This window comes from Neodiprion virginianus, chromosome 3 (assembly GCF_021901495.1).
Source record: "Neodiprion virginianus isolate iyNeoVirg1 chromosome 3, iyNeoVirg1.1, whole genome shotgun sequence".
Taxonomy (NCBI): domain Eukaryota; kingdom Metazoa; phylum Arthropoda; class Insecta; order Hymenoptera; family Diprionidae; genus Neodiprion; species Neodiprion virginianus.
The window spans coordinates 25,624,582-25,647,975 of NC_060879.1; the positions used below are offsets into that span (position 1 = coordinate 25,624,582).

The window sequence follows — 23,394 nt, forward strand, 5'->3', positions numbered from 1 at the left end:
GAATTTACGACATGTTTGAAAACAAAACACGATAAATTGAGACGACAGAAGATAAAGACAATTTTGTAAAATCCGATTATAATGAAAAACTTATTGGTATTTATTATCCATTATTATAATACATTACATTACATTAGAAATAACTTATTGTTATACACTGACGTACATATTTACACGTTGGAAGAGAATGGTGCGACTTTTTTTTGTGGCTTTTCATTCGAACAGATTAATTTTTATTTGGCGTACTTTAATATGGTTGAAAATTGAACGAAGCTTATTTAATTTTCGTGTTAAAAGATGTTTTACTATCAAACGAGGCTTGATATTCATGAAATAGTAATATCAAACCACTATTTATTTGCCTTTCCATCAATGGATCGAATCGTTCTTTCTTCTTTCAGATTATATTCCATTTTTGCCGTTCTGTTTTTTAAAATCAATATTTCTGTTATTTTTTCCCCGAATATTAATTAAGGTTTGCTCTGAATTTGACATAAGTACAAACCGAAGTATGATTATCTGTTGAATACGATATCAAAGACCTATTACGATTTTTCTTTTCTTTTAGTTATGATTATGCTTTTAATTTTTTAAATTATTTACAAGAGTATATCTTATCATTGACGCTAGTTATACATTTCCGCATATAATGTGGAAAAAAAAGTTTGTCACAGTACGTATACTTGTTTGATTTTGAGGTACGTTCAAGTTGAAAATTTGGAGACCTTCATTTGAATTACAACAAAATTCTAATTATCAATTAAACCTCACATTCAACAGTTGTCGAGAAATTTGACGTGAATTTTTATAAATTGAGAAATAAACTCATATCGTATACGAAAAAAAAAAATACGCAAATTTTTGATAAAATTACAAACATAATGATAATAATATAACGTTCAATGTCTCCATAAATATTTTATTGCCGACGGTCCTATTACTTCAAGTCTTTCGTTACTATCCTCTTATTCCAATCGTTTATTCGATTAGACAAATGAAATAAAAATTTTATCGTTGATCATCTGCATTGTCGGATACTTACCCGCGCGTCAATCGGAAATCTGAAACGAACGTGTGATACTTCGAATTCTGACAGTCTTAAAAATATCATTCCTCAGGCTCAGTTCTAGCTCCTGTAATATGATCGTTGACGGCTATATTTATTGTTATAATTTTTCGCCACTGAGACTGAGGACGTTGTAGTACGAGTGGTCGGGAAATCTATCGAGCTCGATATAATCGGTTTCATCGAGCAGTAGACCTTCCGCAAGATTGACTAGCTCGGTGAACGAAGGTCTGCAGGCTGGGTCCTTGTCCCAGCAATAATACATTATATTGTAGAGTTCTCTTTTGCAGTGCTCAGGACGATCCAGTCTATATCCTTCCTTGATCCTCTTCATTACCTGAAAGGCAATTTGAAAGTTCGTTTAATGATTGACAACCTTTTCAAAATTTCTTGATTTTATTGCACGACAATATTCCGTTAAACTCAAAGTCAATTACTTTCCCACCGAAGTATTACACCCGCATCAAAATTTTTCTGATTTTTATCTGAACTAACGGAGACGTTTCCAGCAATCCCACGATTTACGAAAAAATTTTAATTTCCCACATATAACACCGAATGTTTCGAAATATATGTACATATATTTTTTTTTTAAATATTCTTAAACTGCTACAGGTAAATTATTTCTCATCAGTAGGAACATTTCTCGTCATATTGAAATACCTGAAGCAGTTCTGGATTATTCTCATGTTTTGAACGGATCTTTTTTAAAAAATTTTTTGCCGCACTAAAAACTTGAAACACATACAAAAATCGGTATTTTATAGCAATAAATTAATAACTCTACGATGATTTTGATTAATATTTCTGTACCCGAAGTTGTGCAATTCATAATTACTCATGAAACGTGAATAGGAAAATGTATTCAATACATTATACCGTTTTTTAATTTAAAAAAAATTGTGCAAAAACTCATGCATCACAACTTATACCTATGTTACATAATGTTCGTCATACAAACTCCGACTCCGATAAAATTGTTGCTGCGTATCAATTTCTATGTCATATACACAGTCATTACTCTCTGGAATTGTCTGTACTACCTTATTTTCGCAAGTATACATTATAGATGCATGCATGTATGACCAATAATAACGTTTGTTGTCACAATGAAGTTGTGTTTTAATTCCTAACGGGTTACGAAACCGTTATTGCGCCTGGTAAAGATGCAAGAAATATCCATGCATGTGAACCGCACCATGAACATCGGCGAAGCCGTCGGAATGTCTTTGTCATATTTTTTCAAACACCGTAATCAAAAATTAGTACCTACAACCGTTTTATATGCCTACAGACCTTGAAAGCTTGATTATTATGTGCTACTATTTCGTCATTGATTATATTTGCTTGGTTTAATTTTCGTACCTCAGCAGCTGCCAGCCCGGGATATGGCGTAGATCCTAGGGTGACAATCTCCCATATCAAAACGCCAAAACTCCATATATCGGACTTGACGGAAAATATATTATCGTATAGGCTCTCGGGCGCCATCCATCTGATCGGTAGTCGACCTTCCGACTTCCTTTCGTATATTTGATTCGCCGCCACGTCTCGGGCGAATCCGAAATCCGCGACTTTGCACGCCCTATTTTCGTCTATCAAAATATTCCTAGCCGCCAGGTCCCTGTGTATGACTCCTCTCGTTGCGAGGTACTCCATTCCTCGAGCAATCTGGAACGTAGTGAAATTTTAAAGATTAACAGCTCCGAGGATGAACATCCATTTGGCTGCTTCGATAACACAAAGATAACATCTTATCGTAAGAAGTGATCCCGTCTGTTTTCCTTCGCGAGCTTTACTAACCTGATAAACGAATCCAGTGAGATCCCGCGAAGTTAGACCGGGACCTCCGTGATTTCTCTCCTCTCTAGAGGCTCTCAAAAAGCTTTGTAATTTCCCTCCGCTGACGTACTCGAGGATAACAAACATTGGCTCGCGTTCCGTGCAGCATCCCAACAGCCTCACGACGTTCGGGTGTGTCTCCAATGATTTCATAACTTTGAGCTCTTGGGCAAGGTCCAATCTCTCTCGCTCCGTTGCATTTTCCTTCAAGGTTTTAACAGCAACTATGCTGGGCCCCGGCTTGCCGTCGATATCTTGGGCCTCACATTTCCAAACCTGTCCAAAGCAGCCTTCGCCAAGAATGTTGAATATCTGTATAACGAAAAAGTTGGAATAATATAGTCGTATTTTGAATATTGTGTTGTATTTGTGTACCATTCAATGGTCCTTTGTTAATAAGATCAGGTTTTGTCATCGTAATGTGGTTTAATTTCATGGTACGTCATCATTGTTTAAAACTCTGTAAAAAGTGCATTCGATCAATCTCTACAACGAGACGTATCTCGGAGATCAGGCGTGGTTTGAAAATCGTTGCAACTTGGTAAATATATTTTATTCCGCGCAGCTCCGTTACGGAAATTAAAATTTGACAAAGATTTTTTTCAATTACGGTGCTGCTGTTTATAAACTGTTATTTACTAATGCCAAGGTACTACTTCTACGTACCAAGATTTCAACGGTTATATGGCTACCGATTATTAAACTTATTTTAAAGAATCATTTGAAATACTTATCCGCGATCAGTCATGTCTAACGCGAAGGCACTTCCCACTAAGTGATAGTTGTGAATTCACTATTTACACTTACAATTGGTTTTGAAATTTACTTTACCATTCAATTGTCTGTAATGATGTGCCATCCGAAATAATTAACAAGCCTTTTAATGTTTTTAAAACCGTTCGCTATTTTTCCGACGTGATAATGAATAATAAGCAGAAGTAAGCTGACTTTGTTGTTTTTAAAAAAAAACCCATCGGCTAAGAAATTAGTCGCTAGAAACACATAAAGTTAACTTGATGAGCAGCCTGCTGCCCTTGACATTTCTAAGATGTTCTTAAAATTATTTGTTAAAGTTTGATGCAACGTTTTCTGGATTTCAATGGTATAATAACGGCGCTTTAGTCGTTCATGTTAAATTTCGGAAATTTACTAATTTCGATATCAGCATTATCAGTCACATTCAGACCTGGGTATAACATTAGTGTTATATAAATCACAGCCCAAAATAATATTTCGTTTCCTTTAAATTTCCTCATACTTAAAAAGTGTTACGGAATATTTTTTTAAGCCTACCGATTGACGTTATACTTGAAGAAACTATGAACTCAATTTGAGGAATTTCAATGATATAACCAAAAAGCAATTATGTTGTTAAATTCCAATAAAAATCCCATCTTGCGTCGTAACCAATATTATATATAATGTTTTGCACCGACGATAATTAACACCTTACGATGTGTCTGTTCGACGAGATTTACTTGAAGAAGAGTTGACTCCAAAGTTGCCACTAATATAATATTTCTGCTTTACGAGTACATGGGAAAACAGTGTCCTATGTTCGATAAATCATCATAAAAAATAGACTCGTGTGTCCTAAACCATTCGAGTTCCGTTCAAGCAATGGGAAACGGTTGGAACTCCGGATGCATAATTTAAACGAGCGTCGTCCAATCATCGAGATGGGTCTAACGTTTGATCCAAGTGTTCTTCACCTGACCCAATAACGAGTCCAGAAAGCTGTTTTACGCACCTTGAGCCGATGTCTAGGAAACTCCCAATCATCCGGGGCAACTTTACTCTGTACTCCCGAGGGGTTCTCTTTGTCCGGACCTTCGTACGTGTTGCTGCGTGCTTTTGGACGACCCCAACCGCTGAAGACAAGGGATGGATTGTCGGATAGATTTGATACCGTAGCGGAAGCTGACTCCTTCTGAAAACCATCGAAAAGACAAGGTCAGAGAGAAACATTGAGAAATATCCCATTTTCTAGTATAATTTCAAGAGTTGGAGTTTCACTTATCGAACACCGACTCACCATTTCCTCTTTCGATTTCTTGCTACTGCAAAATTTGTGCCTAAGTGACCAAGCGCCCATTCCCAGTCCAAGAACAAGTGCGCACACAGCAGCCACAGGGACGATCGTCATGGCGAGATCTTGGGGCCCGTTTTGTTCGCTGGTGTTCACGTTATTATTCGATAACGCGGTTCCAAGAATTTCATTTGATGCCACCGACTTGCTGGTTGGCGGGCTCGTGGACGACGCTAAAACCTCAGGTTTTTTTGTCCTAGATGGCTGCGGATGTAGTATCGTTGTTCGCGGAGATGTCGCGGGTGGTGGCAGGGGAGGCGGAGGCCTGTTCGTCATTGCAAATATATCCGGCGGTTGCGGGGATCCATGGTACGGCACAAAACCAAATGGTGGTCTGAATCTATCTCCAGAAGGTTGAGGATAAGGGGATCGACTGTCACCGAAAACGATTGTACATGAATTAGCAATTCGTGAATCGGATGACGAAATCGCGGAAAAGAGTTCACAGACGTATTAGACGAAAAGAGCTACCAGTTGTGCATTTTATTTGGTATTCCTCGAGTTCGAAACGTTTCGTTTCTATTTTTCTGCCGGGGAAATCCCGATCCCATTAGGAACGGAATCTCCGCCTGACTCTACTCTGATAACAAACATCGTTCGGCATGACGTATCAATACGAACCGAAATAACCTTTACATGTACGCATACTGATGATGATAATGCGAATGAGCGCAATTTATAGTACACTTTACAATTGGATGCTTTATTCACCTGCTGGAGTGGCCTCCATTCCGTGCCGAAGAGTTCAGGATGCGTGCGTAGACTTCAGTCTTTACTTCGAGCTTACCATCCGAGACAGTCACGTACAGAGACAGGCTCTCACCTCCCTGGAAATAAGAAACAAAAAACGTAAAACGTTTAACGCTATAGTAATCGACGAAGCTTAATCAAGCAAGAGATGCGTTAGATTCTGGGAAGCGAACCACGGCCACGGCGGTTGGTACAGCAACGTCGGACTGCAATCTTAAACTATGTGATGAAAAGTATTATTCCACATTCAAGATGCGTTCTACCTGCATGAAATTGTCAACTAGTGATGTTCGACCACATACTTGAATGGATCGAGACCCGAGTAAACGTTTTCCGTATAATATAGTACGACAATGTTGGCGGTCTGTCAAGTCGCATGCCTGTCTTTTTTTAAAAATAATTTTGTTTATTGCCGAGTGCGATAGGGATGCAATGGTGTCTACGATTGTTGAATATCGAATCCTGTCTAAGGATGTAATACTCATAGTATTGGTTTTCTATGTGCCACTTGGCCTGCTCGGGTTCAATTGGTCAGGTAAAAACATCGAGATACTCTTCAGTCTCGTACATCAGTCTTTATACACACGCGTGCTTGCGAGGTATAAGAGAATCTGGTTTTACAGTGAACAGACTCGTATACCGTCTGGTGGCCGGGACACTGAAACTTAATCACTATAGCTTCGAGGTACTGAGTCCCATTAGAAAATACATTTCCAATAAATAATAGCTTAGAACGGGTTGAATCTGAAGCTAGCAGCCGGACTTAGCGACTAGCCAGGGACGAATAGGGTGCTCGTGCCCCGGTGTGAACAATTTATCAAATTCCAAATTTAAACTCAGATAAATACACAGTTTGAACTTCGTAATGAACAGGGACAATTTGTGGTGCACGCGTAACTTCGAGTAGTTTAAATCTGTCGTACATATATCGGTCTATCAAAATGCTTACACATTTCTTCCACCTTCGCGCAAATTACAGGTTGATGATTGTATTTCCATGATTGTTTTGTTATAACGGAGCTAAAACTCGTTTGGTCAGGAGTATGGAACGATCAAATGCCTAAATAAATTTATATGCATCTGCGCGTAGAGTGGAAATTAATCTACACACCAGTCAACATATTATAACCGTTCTTTGAATAGTTATTATCATACATATATGGCGTATATTATCGTTAGAAAAAGGTTCACGGTTTTCCTCAATTAGTTCAAATATATTTACAATATTATCGGCCGGTTCCAGACTTGGCAATTTTCTGTTTACTTAACCTTTGAAGATTTAGTTGATAATCAGTCAATAAGTAAATCGAAACTTGTCTTCGCGTGTTTCCTTCGAGCTACTGATTCAAAAATATGCCTTCAATAATCGAAACTCACTCTGCCTAGGAGGGACTCATTGGTGAAGACGGTCCCAGTGCTGTTGTCGATGTAAAAAGGCAAGGGCCGTTGCGGAGCGTTTTCCCAATTCAAGGTGTGTCCCACTGGTTCCAATCCGTAAGTCAACTTTGTTTGTTCATTGTCTTCAGCCCTAACGACCGTCACGACAGTTCCAATGGTTGCGTTGTCGGCGACAACCCAATCCCGGTAGACGTTCGTCACTGGAGGAGTGTTGTCACTGTACTGGCAGCCTGTAAATCAATTTGAAAAAAGTAGTTAATAAATTTGCTACGCAAAGACAATGAAGCAGCTGCAATGTGAAAAATGACTGATACTATACACAATTTCACTATAATATACCGTATGTACCTTACAAGGAGTTCATAAACCGTTGTATTAAACTGGCTATAAAGAATTATTAGGTACTGTATTGGAGTCTTGAACTAGATCAGTCAAATCAAAGCGTCTATTTCGATTTGTGACTCATCACGGTCCTCACCTAGCCACAGGGTACAAACAGGGGGCAACACGATTTGTGTAGTTTCGTAATTTTCAATTTATTGCTAATCAACATTGGCTGCGTCTATCGAGAATCTTAATACATCTATATCACATTTTGGGAGTCAAAGATAGCGTTCTCAAAATCCGTTTTTTTTTTAAGTTGGCAACGGCTCTGCTATCGTACACTCTTGAAAATTTCAATGGTAAAATTGACTAGCAATATTTGATCACGACTCGTATATTCAATATTACCGGACAGAAATTTTTATCAAGTTATTATCTTTTACCCAGTTTCATTGTGTTCGAAAATCCGGCTTTATCTAGTCAGTGAAACCTTTAAACAGCATGTTAGGTGCTTATTTCTCGCGCAAAAGCGTAGTAAAAATGTGTCAATGCCAACGATTTTCCTGTCTATGGAACAGTTTTCTTATAAATACAGTAATCCAGAAATAGTGGATTACATCGGGGTTTTCAATTGTTCATCACCTTGCCCTGAATCCAATGCCCGATTATATGTATACTAAAAGCCATCACATCTTCTGATTCTGAGCAAATTTTCATTGCTACCTTTCAGTGCTGCGTCGGTTAAAAAAACGTTCCCGGAAAGCAACTTCTATTTCACGCGATGAGGCCACGGTACGTTTAACGTTTAACAGTTCTTGCCGAATGTTATTACCATCAGTGATAATTTAAGAGAGAGCTGTTTACGAAGATGAAGGTAGACGTACACTGTATAGGAGAATGACCTTGATATGCATGTCGTAAGATTTTTAGTCCAGTTCGTCAAGTAGAGTGTGACCTTAGTCTTGTCGCTTCCTCCTTCGACTATTGTTATAATTTTTACTGACGTACCCGTTGCACGGTTTCATAATAATGGTTTACCGATCGCATGGTTACATGTTGGTGTAACCTGCCGTCATTGCCAATGTTCATCCATGCACTGTATAAAATTGGCGGTGTTACAACTGCCCAAAATCGGCTGGTGTGGACAATTTTTGATCTGGTCAATTCAGAATTCAGAAACGTCGGATAATGTCAGATTGACACCAAAAATTATTCCGTAGAAGTCTTTTGCAGCGTGAGATAATGATCGAACGCGAAATCTAGGCGATGTCTTCTACGGTCGGAATTCACACCCGTATGCTTAGAACTGAACGGTTTTCGTCCGACGATACTAATTGGGCCTCATGCGATAGAATGCTGTAATTTAGACTTACAATTACCGCGGACGCAATTTTTCTGTCACACCAACGAAAAAACTAGGCTACCTTTTACCAAAGCCATTGAACTTCGCCTCAATCTAAATCTATGTAAATACGTTGAGTGTGTTTTCTTACGCGATGCTCGCTGTAGTCTCGATGCACATCAGCGGTAAGCATATAGTCGGACCGCAACCCATAATATGGTAATGAATTCTAGTATCTAGGACATGAAAACCGTCCTAGACTCACGTCTTCTACTATGTAAGTATCGAACGGCTAGATCACTGTTATTATATACTTGCCACATGATAAATGTGCTCGTAATATATGATACAACGGAGTTGAACATGCCTGTACGGCTGCCTGTTACCTGACATTGTTATACGTGATTCAGACCATTGGCAAAGAGAGAGAAAAAAATGATAATAACGAAAAAAATTCGTCGTATTGTGAATTTTAAGACTCCTTTAAGTTCGAAACGTGCATCCTACTACCGCGCACCTTTTTACTTGCCACGTACTTTTTGTACATCCATTTAAACTGATCACAAATGGAATTGTGTGTGCATACATTTTTCAGTGAATTCTCGGTACTGATATTTCACCGTTCGGGTTCAAATACACTTTTCAGTCGTACGTTATCACTAAATCATCCAGGAATCGATGAACCCGCCTATAGAAATGCAAAACTTCTTGCGAAATGACACTGCAGAAGACGTTTCAGAGAGCATCGACTTTTGGGCATCGTATAAAGTTATAAACAATATCTCTCTCAGTTTATAGATTCACAAGTCCATACAACGGTTCAGTAATTTAGTATCTACATAACATTAATCTACGTTTTTCTTATAAAATCGAGTGAAATGTAAGAAAAATTGCGCTATAATCAATATAGCAACATCGTAACGTGTGCGACTGTTTTCGTTTCGAGCATCCGTTACGCAAACGTGGGTGGTTGGGATGCAAACTACAAGGTACCTGTTGCTTGTCGCATTGTAACAATGCAATTGAACCGGAATCCTCGCCTTTGCTAGTTTAAGACTCTGCTCGTATCCTTTGAACAATAATTTGAATTTGTGTTAGTGCTAGAAAGTGGAAAGCAAAAGTTCTTGCCGAACGGTTCATATCCAAATTGACTTACGCGGTTATAAAAATCTGTAAAATTGTCTTTGGTCTTAAAGATAAGCCATTTTTGCTGAGCGAGTGATGCAACTGTACAAAAGTATCCACAGACTGTTTTGATAAGATTGATTGAGCGGGCATTCGTAGTCGTCACCTGATTATTTTTTGAATAAAATTCATGCACTTCCAGAGGAACAAGCCTCAATCCCATACTCAATTTCGGTTCAGTTTTTACACCACGAGCTATGCTACAAAATTTATATTCGATTACGCTCGCCAAGAATTAAATACTGAGCGTTATTTAAAACGCGAGCATCACAATACCGAGTTGATTTGGTGGTGAAAGAAAGAAATTAAGAAACGCATAAAAAATGCGCTTCCGTATCGTTGCAGAGTGATGCGTCGCGTTACCTATACGCTTGCTCGTAAAGAAAATTTTCATTGACATGAATACGACTGTCGTTCTCGTCGTGCGCCAACTTTACCGGGCATCTTACAGAGAAAGTGGGACGATGAAAGTGCGACCAAACAACCGTGGAGCTAAGTGATGCCATTTAGCACTAGGAAACTTCTGCCGGTTTTTAACTCCACGGAGTATATATCTGCTCCTTGTTATCATGTGTCGATTTTTTCCGTGCAATTGGTCCACCGTTTGTGTTCCTCACGCATTGCAATAGTTTTGTACTTTTGCGAGTAAACTGAACGATGCAAATTCATCATCACAGACGTCAACTAATTATACAGGCACACAAAAAAGCGGTCTGTACCAAAGACTAGATCTATATGACTTTAATGTCAATGAACATTTAAATTCAACGCATCAAAATACATATAGATTGGATCTTGCAGTCATTTTCAGTCAGTTTCCTATTAATTTATACGTTTTCATAGGTTCGACCTTGTTTGTTCGTACGATACTTTTCTTTTTTAGCAATAACGACGAATGTTAGGATTTGATTATAAAGCGTATATTTCATAAACTTTTGGTTTTTCGAAAAGCTCACTCCATATTTGCTCAAATTAGACACGTGTCATTTTTTTCGCCGTCGTCGAAGAAGGAAGAACGAGATCTAGCGAAGGTGAAACTCGTGAACGATGCATCTAAGGTCAAGCGTTTACCTATTTTTACTAAATTGGTCAAATTATATTTGGGTTAGACGGGCTTATTCGAACAGTACAATTCACTGACTTATTCCACATCGTACACTGAATAGCAATTTTTAGAAAAATTCTGCACCATCAACGTCCCGATTCAACAAGGTCGTCGATCGGTTAAATTTACTCTAAGCGGAGCTAGAACAATGCCGCTGTGCTGACGTAAGAATTATGAAAAATTACGTTGGCTGCACCGTTAGCTGCAAGGCGACCAACACGAATGACCATGTATCGTTTCGACGCAATTTTCTTCGCCTCCGTGCAGTCCGACATGCAGGATGTGTGACGGCAGAGTTCTTTGGTTACACAATGTCACTGCATTCCGGATCGCAGCTGCGTTCGTACCTGGGAACGCATTATACACATATGTCACGGTGTATCGGATGGAACCGGCAAGTCTTGGTATATCTACACGAGGATCGGTCTTCCGCTGCACCTTAGAGTCGAACGATTCCTCCGAGGCCGAGCCTTACGCGATTCCGAGAACTCTCTTTGAGACTTTCTCTTTTCGGCGGTGCTGCTAATTGAACCTTGCGCTATGCGAACGACCACCCGATATTACAGCCGACGATTTCCCTGGGATACCGGATCTTTTCAACGATTAAATACTGTACGTTGATACAGCGGTTGTACGGATGCCAATGACTTCGCGTGTTTGCCGGTGTGGGATTACACGGTGGATGGCTGTTGGGAAAATCTGGAATACCGCGGAAAATTTGTATGGAAACGTGAATTTCTCATGGCATTTGTGATTTCTCGTCGTTATTAACTTCGATTTTTCATACTTGAAAGTATAGAAAATTATTGTATTTCACTTGTGGACGGGGAATATGTTTGAACATCAAATTCCATCGACAGACAACGAACGATTTCACGCCCTGTTACGATGAAATTATACCTCACTCTTTTTCTCCACGTACGTTAACGGCTGGGTTAAGACCGATTAATTCTAATCTATTATGTATGAAATAATCGTAGATCCAAATCTCTAACTCAAGTCAATCGAGCTAAGTATAATAATTAAAGCTGATTCCGCAACATCAAACAAATTTTCAAGTGGAAAAATTTCAACTTGAATATTCATGTTTTGTTCACAATTTTGCAGAACTATTTCATTATTCTGAATTTAAAAAAAAAATTTAATCTGAACAAATATTAAAAATAACATCATTTTCACAGGTTTAATGTGTTACGATCGTGTATATTTTTTCACAAATGCATTCTTTCCAAAGTGCCAGGGATGAATCTTTTTTCTCTCGTCTTATGATTCTTAAGAACAAAAACGTTTCGTATCGCATCATCATAGGTCATTGCTACCAAGTTTGCAGTTTAGTGAAAAAAATATTGGCATGATAAAAGAATTGGTTTCAGGTGATTCAAAGAGAATCCATTTAAAAGAAAAAAAGTAAATGAGACTCAAAATAATATGTAATCTCTCAAGTTTTTATGATCATTTAAATTTTCAGTTTTTTAAATGTTTCCACTTCCAGGGTCGATTTTTTCAAGAAAATTTCATTCAGGCAACTTCGGTTTCACTTTTGAAACCCTGACTTCGTATTCATAGTTCGCATGTTTTGTAGACTTACCACCCGTTACAACTTCAAATATTACGTTGATTTATTTCACAGCACATGAAATTAGCGGAAGCCTTAATTTTTTAAACAAATTTTCACGGACCTGAGTGAAAGAATGATTACCTGAAAGGAAATACGGTTAATTTGATTTTATAATATTTATAAGAGAATTTATTGGAAGAGTAATTCTACGTTTGCATACACATCCTCAATGACCTCGAATATCTTAACAGCGTTGCTTTAAATTACAAGTACACAGAATTAATGTAAATATAATTTTTTTCCTTATGCATTACGGATGTATATAATAATGAAGTATAATGCGTTTCGCTCCTGCAGTGAAAGTTTTATCCGACAAAAATATATGTATATCCCCTAGGATGCGCTTGTATGTGTTGTATGTACGTCAGACGCACACCTGTAAGTGATAAATTTCAAAAGCTGTATCACGATGCTACATTTTTTCATATTTTGCATCATATCCTGGACTTGTATTTTGAACATGTGTGTTGTGCACGTACATTGACGAATGCACACCGAAAATAAGTTCAATGAGTTTGAATTTTCCGTAATAAATCAGAAAACATAATTGATTAAATTTTGTAACTTTTGCGTAAATAGGCATTATGTACAAGTAGAATTGCATTTGCAACGGTATCATGAAAAATTTAGAACCGCTTTCAAATCCTTATATATTGTTGCACAATTAAGAAAGTTGAACATCAGTTCGTTGAACGCTGCAAACTGCAGTCTAAAAATTCTACGCTTACAATGCAGGTGAATGAAAAATCTTTCCTCATCGATACATATCGTTCCGGATTCATACATCGTTTCACAAAACGTATCCGCTTTTGTATGAAAACGTTTCTTTTCTTTTGCAATTTTTTTCTTTGTATCCCGAACTCTTACGGTAGCAGCCTTATGTCATTTGCATGCCACTGCGGGCTACTCAGTTTTCGGTTAACGGTTCTTTTGTCACGTTTCTTTGTCGACAGTTCGTATGAACTATAAGTGATACATACCTATGCTTGTCAGTGAAAGGTGTCGAATATAAATATCAACCAATCCATGCCTATACTCACTTTGATACAGTACAATATAACTTATTAAAGGTATACACTTTTTAGAATGTATCTAACAACTAAATTATAACGGCCTTCAAGTTTCTTCCTGGTAGATATTCATGGATACCAGAAGACGCATATATATGTAAAATGGTGCGTGGTAAAGTATAACTGTGTCGGGTTTCTTCCTAATTCAGTTCTCACTCTCTCTTTCTCTCTCTCTCTCTCTTTCTCTTTCCATCTGCCTCCGTCGTTGGCTAACAAATTAAAACTCGTTCCATTATTCACCATTTTGTATTTTTCATTCACCCCTTTTTTCCGCTCCGGTTTTTTTTTTTTTTTTTGTCTGCACCTTCAGACGCGGTCTTTGCCTCTGAAAGATTAAAACGGATACCCGACGCTGCAATGAGTTTTACAGTATAAATTTTATAACAGTACGTTATTCATTGTTCAGAATACAATGGTAAAATAGTTTGACCGATCGTTTGGACTACATAAACGATTCGAAGATCACTCTATAAATAGCGGTTATGTTTATACAACGTTAACGTGGGTATGGCGAAAGGAACAGGAACGTATACCTATAAAATCTCTACCAGACTAGAAAGCTAACGAAAAGGCTCTCTGTTGGCTGATTTGTGAGATTTCGTTGTTAATTCGCACTCCGTCAAGTTAGTTTGAGAATCGACGCGTCAGATTTATTCCACAACGTTGGACCTCGTGCAACGCAGATCGGAGCTTTGGACAGCATATTTATACAATTTACTATCACGACCGTTTCTCATAATGATCGTTCAGTTTTCATTCTATAACGTTGTCGAAAAACATCGGTGCTGTTTTATAATATCCATTAGTTCTGAAACGCCGCAGGCCGATCTTAAACCAAACATCCGCCTGCAAACGCACGCATTATACGTTATAGATATGTATTACAGGCATGGATTTCCGTGGTAAAGCTATCGCATCCGGGGATTGCGTAATAAGTCGTAACATGATATGAAAAAACGCCCAGCCAAGGGGGAAACAGGATCTACAACGAAAATATGTAAGCTTGAAAATATCCAACCTGTTGAGAAATTTCTCGGGCCCGCTTTGCAGGTGGGCGATCACGCGTCATTACTTAATCGTGACGTCACGTATAACGTGTTGTTTTATTTTTCTTTACACGAGGTGTAAAATATCCGAACTAATCAAGTCATTCGCAACTAAGTTCGGCAAACTACAGGCAATTTACTTGTATATTCTCACGCTATATATCAATCGCAGATCCATTGACTTCAAGCAAATCCATTGACTCCTGGACAGTGAAAAAACGGAGCATCTATGACTAATTGCATCTGAATCATTGTTTCAGATTTTTTGGGATTTCGAGTACCTGTAACAACGTCTTATAGTGGTCCACTCCACTTTGTGGGGTGAATTTACAGCAAAAAAAAAGTCGACTTGTGCTCATCGACCGGAAAGCTGCACTCGCCAATTTTGTTTCCCACTCATATCCTACGACTTGCTGTATACGAATTCCGAATACAGCTTGGCTCATTCCCATCGTGACTCAATCAGCCGCCTCCGTTGGCTCATTTTATACTGTTAATCGGGCTCCAGAATGCTGCATTTCTTTTACCGATAAATTTGCCATTCCAGTGGTTTCTTATGAATTCACAACCAATATTTAGAAGCCGTTGAGTTTTCAGCTCGGTTTCCGTATCGATATTTGAATTCCGTTAGGTATACGAACAAAAGAGGATCTGTTGGATTCGAAAAATTTCCATCGACATATTTGACTAGTTTTACCGATCAAGTCGACAAATTGTTTTTCATGATTACGGGTCAACCGATTAATTATAGTGTTGGGAAACGAAAATCGAAGTTTGACGATCGGATGCGGATAAAAGAGTTGTAACCACATCCTTAAATCGAGAATCATGCAGCGAGCATGAAAGTGAAGTCGCCTTAGGTTCTGAATATTTGAGAAGCGTGGCTGGCCTTTTCTAAGTGAAAGTTCTGAGCTCAGACTCGGTCCACAGATACGTCGAGATGACTGAGTTTGTAACCTCCCAGAAAAAGAAAAAAAACAAGAAACAAAAACACGCGGCCGTTTTAGATAGGTCTAAAGTTACTCGTATACTCTGAAACATCCGTTTTTAAAACCGACCGTATGACTTAAACAAGAAATAGGAAATTGCTATGGTGAATTTATTCCTCTGAAGAACTTGACCGTGGCAAATTTTGTCTGCTTCAAGTCAAGGCAATATTTGGTTCTTGTATTTTATGAATACTTGAATACTTGCTTATTGCTCGCGATATTTCAGTCGCAAGAATCAGTCTTATTTGGCAGAAATTTTACGTCGAGCTTGAATTTCACTAATGGGCATTTTCAAAGAACTTGATAATTTTACTCAAATTACAAATTCGGTATACCCATGAAGGTGAGAATTCTTACGGTGCCTATCAACCATATGTCGATGCTCAACCGTACGATGCAAACCCGTTTTAGTTTACTATTAGTCATATTATTCTCATTGCTACGATGCACGTCGATTAACGCACGAATACGCTGTTTTATTATCGTATCCAACGAGTATTTTAATCGTTCAATCAGCTCTGGAAGCCTGCGCGTTATAAAGACCGTTTGAAGATGTACGCGCAGCAGCGTTTGCGTTCAGAGTTTTCCGTCTGCCCTCTTTTCTACTCGTCTAAATATTTTATGAATTTTCTAAATACTTTCTGCTTTCGATCTTCCGATGTGTCTTCCACGCGTATCTCTGTATCTCTTCGGCATAGCGCAGCTACCGTAAAGCAGTTGCACTTGCTCTCTTCGATATACGTCGTGTTTTCCCTGTCTTCTTTCCCCGTGATTATATTTTCACTTTGACCGTAGATTTCTAGGTCTTGAAATGAATATATATAATTCCAGGACGATTAGCATGCGAGTATAAATTAGTTACGCAGAACTTATGGTGTACGCGTGTATTTATTTTATTGTTTTTGTATATTCAAACAATATAAAGTTGAAGATTTCATGTAGAATAATCGTTCAGACATTATGTTAAAATCAATCAAATAGTCGCTCTGAGATAGTGAAAAGAGTTTACTGGATAAAAAATACTCATGCATACGAAATTGTGATTCCGATTTCGTATATTTTATGAAATAATACTTAATTCGTCTTATTATGGAAATAATTGTCTAGTTTTTCACATATTCGGTGAATGAAACGTGGTTAAATCTGACTTAATCATCGGTGGTCAAAACGTAATTCTAGAGATTTAGAAAAGTCAGTCAAAAGTTTGTCAAAATTCAAAAGGGCTCGGCCCAAGTTTTTTTCTGTGACTTTTGAGACCCTAGAATCTTTCATCCCAGAGCTGATTTACACTAATTTTTTTTAACCAATTGATAACGTAGAACTAAAAGACAGGAACAATAAAATTGTAGGATAAACCGCTGAAAAAATACTAGATATTTTGGTCTTCGGTTAAATCTTTTTATCTATTATTACAGTAATTTGTGATTATTTTAAATGAGCCTATAAATATTAACAATGGCATGCTCACTTATGTCAATGATTGAATTTATGTAGTATACATTATTTTGAAATGATGTTTTGCTAAGCTCAAGAATTGGAAAATCATTTTGTAATCTTTGCAAAATGATTCCGCAACGTGTATCTAATATATATATATATATATAGTAAAGTTTTTCGCAGACGAGACTAGAATATATTTATTTCGCGTAGAAATTAATTCCACTAATTTTTTTGGTTGCGTCGCCGCAACGTTTGATGAATTTTATGTTATTCTAAAAATGTTCACTTGTGGTGACACAATTCTGGCTGTCAAAAGTCTAAATAATTTTCTGAGTGACGTTCATTGAACCCTCAACGTAACTTTACTGAATAGCTATAGGACTGTTGAATTGCAGTGTAGAGTGTAATAACAGATTTCGAGATTACGGTTCAGTTATTAAGGACAATTAATGTGTTTTTCACAACCAACATGATGCACGTTTTGTTTTTCTATAATAATTCTCCACACCAAAAATAGCTTCGATTTCTAATGAACACTTCTGTCAGCCATCGCCTTCTCATCGCAACTATTGTTCTAGCACGCTTTTAGAGTTTGGAATAATAATCCCTGGAGTAATTTTTCTCATTTAATACGTTCGAGCAAGTATTTGAGAAAATTTTTTTCATTCATTTTTCAGTTATCATATTTCGTATAACGTAGTTCTGATTCTTGGAATGCGTACAATGACTTGGTAGAGCCTCATATTTAAGTAACGCTTTATGACTGACGTATTTTGAGTTTAAACCACCGATCGTGTCATTTGAAGTTGCGCAATTTTTGGGTCGCGTATGAACGCCATATTGACTCTAGCGGTCAAACATTTCACAAGTCCATACGTGACTCAGCACTGAACAAGCTGCGGTAGTATAAAGCCGATACTGGAACTTCATGGTTTTCCCGAGATTTATCGTCATACGAATATTATACCACCAAAGAACCATAGTTGAAAAATGAAAAAGCCCACAGATTTTGATCATGATGATAATTTTTTAAGTAAAACATAGAATTTAGCGACGTATAGAAATAAGTTTCAGGCTAACTGAATGTCATTTTAGTTTATCGGTTATCAGTCGATGACAGCTGAATACATATAGCTGAATTACCTACTTTCACCAAAATCACTTCGCTGTTGTATAAAGACGAGTCCTAGTTCATCACCAATGATGCGGTTCCAATTGTTGGAGACTCCGGCTCTTCGGAAAACAAGTATCTACTCATCGCATGTACGGGGCAAAGAGAGATTTCCGAAAAACACCGTTTTACAAATTAATCGCAATTTATTTCAACATACTTGAATTTCTTGGCCAATTTCTAAATCGAATGCTCTCATCAGCAAAGTTTTTATCGAAATTATGTATTCTGGCTATTTACTAAAATAAAGAGATTTTTCTGAAGCATCGTGAGGCCCTGAAAATTGAAAGCAAATTATGGAACGACGAATCTGGAACTTAACGGCAACAAAGTTGTTTCACTGAAAGCTGATATAACATCGTCACGATCATTCCAATACTCATTAATTCGATAAACTCGGGCGAGTTTCGGTATGTCTTATAAATCTCGATTCATTTAAAACTTTTTTACGTTACTCTGAGAAATTGGATACTCCATAAAATAATTATCACACCACGCGTGGCTGAATCCTTACATTTTCCCTGCACATTTGCAAAAAATTCACATATTCTATAATATTAGCGGCCTTAAAGATGTCTTGCGAAATTGCGCTAAAAGGATCAGTGTTAACACCTTTCTCTGAAATTATTGCATCGAAGCAATAGCCCGCAGCAATCAGATCGAAATCTCGTGTAAAAATCTTTCGGTCAGTCTTGAAAAACACCCGGTGAACCAATTTCTCTCCACGCTTAAAGTGGTTATAAAATCGTTAAAGCATGTATAATAAGCTACGTATATTCAAACGAGGCAAAACTTTCGTGAAAAAAGTAATTCGCATCATTTAGCTACCCGAATTGGGACTCTGGCCGCAGAAATGCGATGCGCATCATGCGACGTGAAAGGCAGCTTAAGGTGCACGTTGAGTACCTACTGCATCATCTTGCAGACTGCACGCGGTGTCTGGTGACCTGATTATACGTTGCTCGTTTACTGGTATCAAGTCAATTCGTCGTCGAGTCAAATTCGCTGCTGTTTTTTTCACGACATTTTTCCGTTATCGCGCAAGTTTGGTATTCAATTACGATCGTTTCGATGCCCGATTACGTTTATAACGAACATAAGCGCAATGTTGTGTGAGAGAGAGATTTTCTTTGGACTCTAATGCGGTTCGCATATTACTGTGTATACGCCTAATATTTGTAAAATGTTGACCATTAATTACAGGTCCATAAAGATACCCAATGATAAATAGAAAAGAATGGAACTTGGTGCTGAATTTTTGCGAGTATCGCTTCTCACAAGTTCAAGTGAAGTTTGTACGAATTACATCGCATCTTCGATACTCAAACTGTCGTACACTTTTAGTTTCCCTGTAAATTTTCAACAGTGCAGTACCTGTACTTGAAAATGACTTGCTATACTGAAAACCGTGACATACTTGTGTCGCAGTATGAGGGTATGAGTAATGAAATTTACAGTCTGTTTTTCAACCGACACATGGTATTTGTGTATCGCGCTAATAGCGATCAATCGTTATTCTCGACAAGTCCGTATGCTGGGACGTTTTTTCATTATCATATATATGTGTAGCAACTTACCGGCTTCTGTGAAGAAGGCCGCTGCAGCGATGATCGCGCATATAACGAACATTTCGCTGCATGGGCTGATAATTCGCTGATAAATCCTGCAGCGCGTAACCAATGCAATTAATGCTGGGTGTGCGTGTTTTTTCAGGGTATAATTTTCCCTTCGACCTATATTCCTGGGCGCACAATTTTTTCCCGTCGCACTCCGATGAATTCACACGCGATTAACGCCTGTATCGCTTCATTAACCAATCGTCAGTATCACCCAACACTGCCTGAGTTATATCGGATATTTATTATATTCGCAAATAGCATTTTAAACAACAATTTAAACAACACACACTGAACGATTTGATTTTGATATATTTTGATTTTCGTTCTTATCGACCATTCGATTCACGTTTTTGTGTCAGATCTTAACACACTCTTTTATATTATCTATGATTTAATTCTGCAGTTCGACGGTTTTTCCGAAGACTTGTAAAATATTTTCTACATCGTACGCGTGAAAAATTTCTACGTTTTGACTAGTTCATCAAATGGATTACATCTAATTTGATGTCGCAGTGGAATGTGTTACAGCTCTTTTGTCACATCTCGATTCACGGTTCGTATGTGATTAAAATTGAATTTTAAATCCACTCCTCGGTTTGGAGTAACCATATATCCCAGAACCGTGTATCCCGATATGATATTCACTTCACTGTTCGGTGTCTCGTCTTTAAAGACCGTGCCGATTTCTCGCATTCACAGATTACTGCAAGCACGTTAACGAAACCAAGTGAAAAAAGCGAAAAAATCCGGTTTCCGTATATTTATTTAGTTTAGAAAATTTGATTTACAAGATAAACGAATTTTGGGACTGCGATCGCACCGCGGTACGTTGTAAATCGTTTTAGATCGAGTTTATATCGCGACGTTGAGATTCACTGTGTATGCAGCAGTCGAAGGTATACTTTCTAAACCAACACCGAACACGCGCAGCTATAATTCTACATACACATTAGCTCTGCGCAAACTGCGAATCACGCACACACGTACAATTATAGTTTCATCCGTTTCTCCAAAATATTTCGTATACACCGCGTACGACGCACACTCGCGCTGTGTTTACCCAAGAACTTTGGAGTAATTGGTAGTTCTGGTTGGTGGACGTCAAAGTAAAGCGATAATGTCCTATAATAGAAACTGGTGTGAAAGCGCGTACAAGGTACAAAAATTTTGCGGTGCAAGTGAGCTTGTAGAAACTCACGTGGAAGATCGGATGGAACGCGTAAAATTGAATTAATCCCTTTTATTCCTTCTTTACTTCACACTTTGCACAACAACTCCACGGTGTTTGTTCTATCGAACTTTGATACGCTGCAAGGCCATTCGGCGTGGTCCCCGAACTCTTGCGCGAGCATTGGCGAGGCACTTTGGGGCCTTTGCGGGCGTCGATGTCTCCGCGTTTATCGCGCTACGCCGATGGATCGAGGGCCCGATGGCGTCCCGCGGGTTCTCAATATGTATCTCGACAAGCTTTTCCTCGACCCGACGCGCCGTCGGTCCCAGCTTTGTTCTTTCTTCTTCTTTCCCCCCCTTTCCTTATTTCCAACGATTCTCTGCGTCGACACAACCAGCGCACGAGGCCGGTGTCTGACAGCGACTAAACCGTCGACGGCTGTTGCCGTTGGACCCGAGCTCCTCGGCCTGGTGGGCCTGGTGTAGACGTTCACTTTCCGCTCGGGCGGTGTTCCGGTATCTTTGCGGGTTCCCCCGTCGGTCGCCGACCAATGAAACCACAACGAAAGTCGCGTAGATAAGGCAGACTTCCGCAAGATTGCGAGCTTTTCCGTTTTCGTTTTTATCGCTTTTTTTCTCTCTATTCGTTATATTTTGTAGCAAGATATTGTTTTGGAAACATTTATACGCGACGTTGAGTAACCGAAATGTGAAAAGCTTGAGCTTTTACCGCAAGATGCCTGTCTTGTTTCTCCAAGGGATGAATTTGGACAAGTGAAGTCTCAGCTTTAGCTAGATTTAGATACAAACAATTCGTTCTTTGATCTAGGGAGGCGCCATATATGCAAAATACTCCAAATTTATAAATTTTTAAGGTCTGTTATAACTCACGCTAGAAGTCTGTATGCCTGTCTGTAAATACATTCCTGAATATTTGCAAAAATGATGGGACAATATTTGTTGCAGCTGCAGTACAACCAGCAGCTCTACATTTTGAAATTTTTTTTTCTCGATTACGCAACACCACAAGAACGTTTCTCTTTGTTACTTGCATTTGATTTTTCCTTTCTTTTACTTTAATTTTTCCAATGAGACGAGACGCTTGCTTATCGACCTGAACACGCAAGTTAGGAAAACTCGCTCTTGATGGAAAAACATTTGTCACGATCTTTTTCAACCAACTTTTTACAAATTCACGATAAAGCGAATTGGAATGACTGAGAACGGTGATCATAGATTTTTCAACCTTGTATAGGACAAGTTTTATAACAATGTGTGCAAAGATGGGAAAAACAGAACGCACTCACGACGCATTCCAATCAGAGATTCATTTGAAATGAGCTCAAGTATGCGACCGTCTAAATGCATACCAACAGCTTGCTACTTCAGCGTGTCTATGATGGCTTCGAAATTTTTACCGAATCTTATCCCGAGAAAGCTCATTTTTAATAACTACAACAATAAACATTTAATATTGAATTTCATAGGTAATAAATTCTAAGAGTACGTCACGCACCTACTTTCTTTATCACCGATCGTAATTAGACCTGTGCAGGTTGTAACCAATATTTTCTTGAGGGTAAAACGATATAACGATAATTGGTTACCCTACGGCGCAGTCGCTAACCTAAATAATTAGATAGAGAGAGATACTAAGGGAAAAAGATACAATTGTTGGGCGCCAGACGCACATGCGTCAAAAATAGATAATTAGAGAAAAAGACAACGATAAAGATAAAGGTAATAGATAAAGGTAAGGTCAGGTTCTACGACGGTTTTGCACAGTTCGCTCAGAGAGACAAGATAATGGTAGAGGGGCGGAGTCGAATCCAATAGATAAAATAAGAAACAGGTGAGCAGGAATAATATCAAATATATTAAACAAGAAGCGATACGTTTACTGACAAGCAAGTAGCTGAAGAGTTTGCGATACAATTACGATAAATGCGATAATTAACAATAATTACAGCCAGAGAAAGGTTAAGCGAGAGAGTTAACAATTAACGGAACGTTTTCCAAATAAGCGGGAAATATGCGTAAGCTCGCGATACTAAAAGGTAATGATTAACACGGTTTTACGATAGATAGGCAGAACAGAAGAGATACACTGTACTTAAATTAAGCGGTAAGCAAATAAATCATAAAATGTGAGAAGCGATTATAACACATG

The 23,394-nt window shown here is 38.3% G+C and overlaps 1 protein-coding gene and 1 long non-coding RNA gene across 5 annotated transcripts in view; one reads left to right on the forward strand and one right to left on the reverse strand.

Annotated features, from left to right (window-relative positions):
• The window catches only part of LOC124300210 (uncharacterized), a 56,057-nt gene that overhangs the window by 8,796 nt on the left and 23,867 nt on the right, over nucleotides 1–23,394 (forward strand). The window contains exon 1 of one of the 3 annotated variants that reach the window (XR_006907178.1): nucleotides 4,740–4,861. The exons of the other annotated variants lie outside the window; for them this stretch is intronic. This is a non-coding gene — a long non-coding RNA (uncharacterized LOC124300210). Of the gene's footprint in view, nucleotides 1–4,739; nucleotides 4,862–23,394 lie in introns of those variants that run through there. 3 annotated transcript variants of the gene reach the window in all.
• LOC124300197 (tyrosine kinase receptor Cad96Ca) lies at nucleotides 103–21,661 on the reverse strand. Of its 2 annotated transcripts, none has more exons than XM_046753970.1 (8): nucleotides 20,013–21,661; nucleotides 7,125–7,375; nucleotides 5,709–5,824; nucleotides 4,944–5,337; nucleotides 4,659–4,838; nucleotides 2,870–3,220; nucleotides 2,432–2,737; nucleotides 103–1,403 (listed from the first exon to the last, which is right to left on the reverse strand). In XM_046753970.1, exons 1-8 carry the CDS (start codon nucleotides 20,062–20,064, stop codon nucleotides 1,167–1,169), a joined length of 1,887 nt encoding a protein of 628 aa, XP_046609926.1. In that variant the 5' UTR covers nucleotides 20,065–21,661; the 3' UTR covers nucleotides 103–1,166. The 2 variants fall into 2 exon arrangements, with proteins under 2 accessions (XP_046609926.1, XP_046609925.1); XM_046753969.1 differs by having other exon boundaries at nucleotides 4,944–5,370; nucleotides 20,013–21,660.

Coding starts and splice junctions, on each gene's coding strand:
- LOC124300197 (XM_046753969.1), bottom strand. CDS start 20,064: ATGTTCGTTATATGCGCGATCATCGCTGCAGCGGCCTTCTTCACAGAA. Junction 7,376..20,012: donor GGCCTTCTTCACAGAAGCCG/GTAAGTTGCTAC, acceptor ATTGATTTACAG/GCTGCCAGTACAGTGACAAC. Junction 2,738..2,869: donor TCACTGGATTCGTTTATCAG/GTTAGTAAAGCT, acceptor ACTACGTTCCAG/ATTGCTCGAGGAATGGAGTA.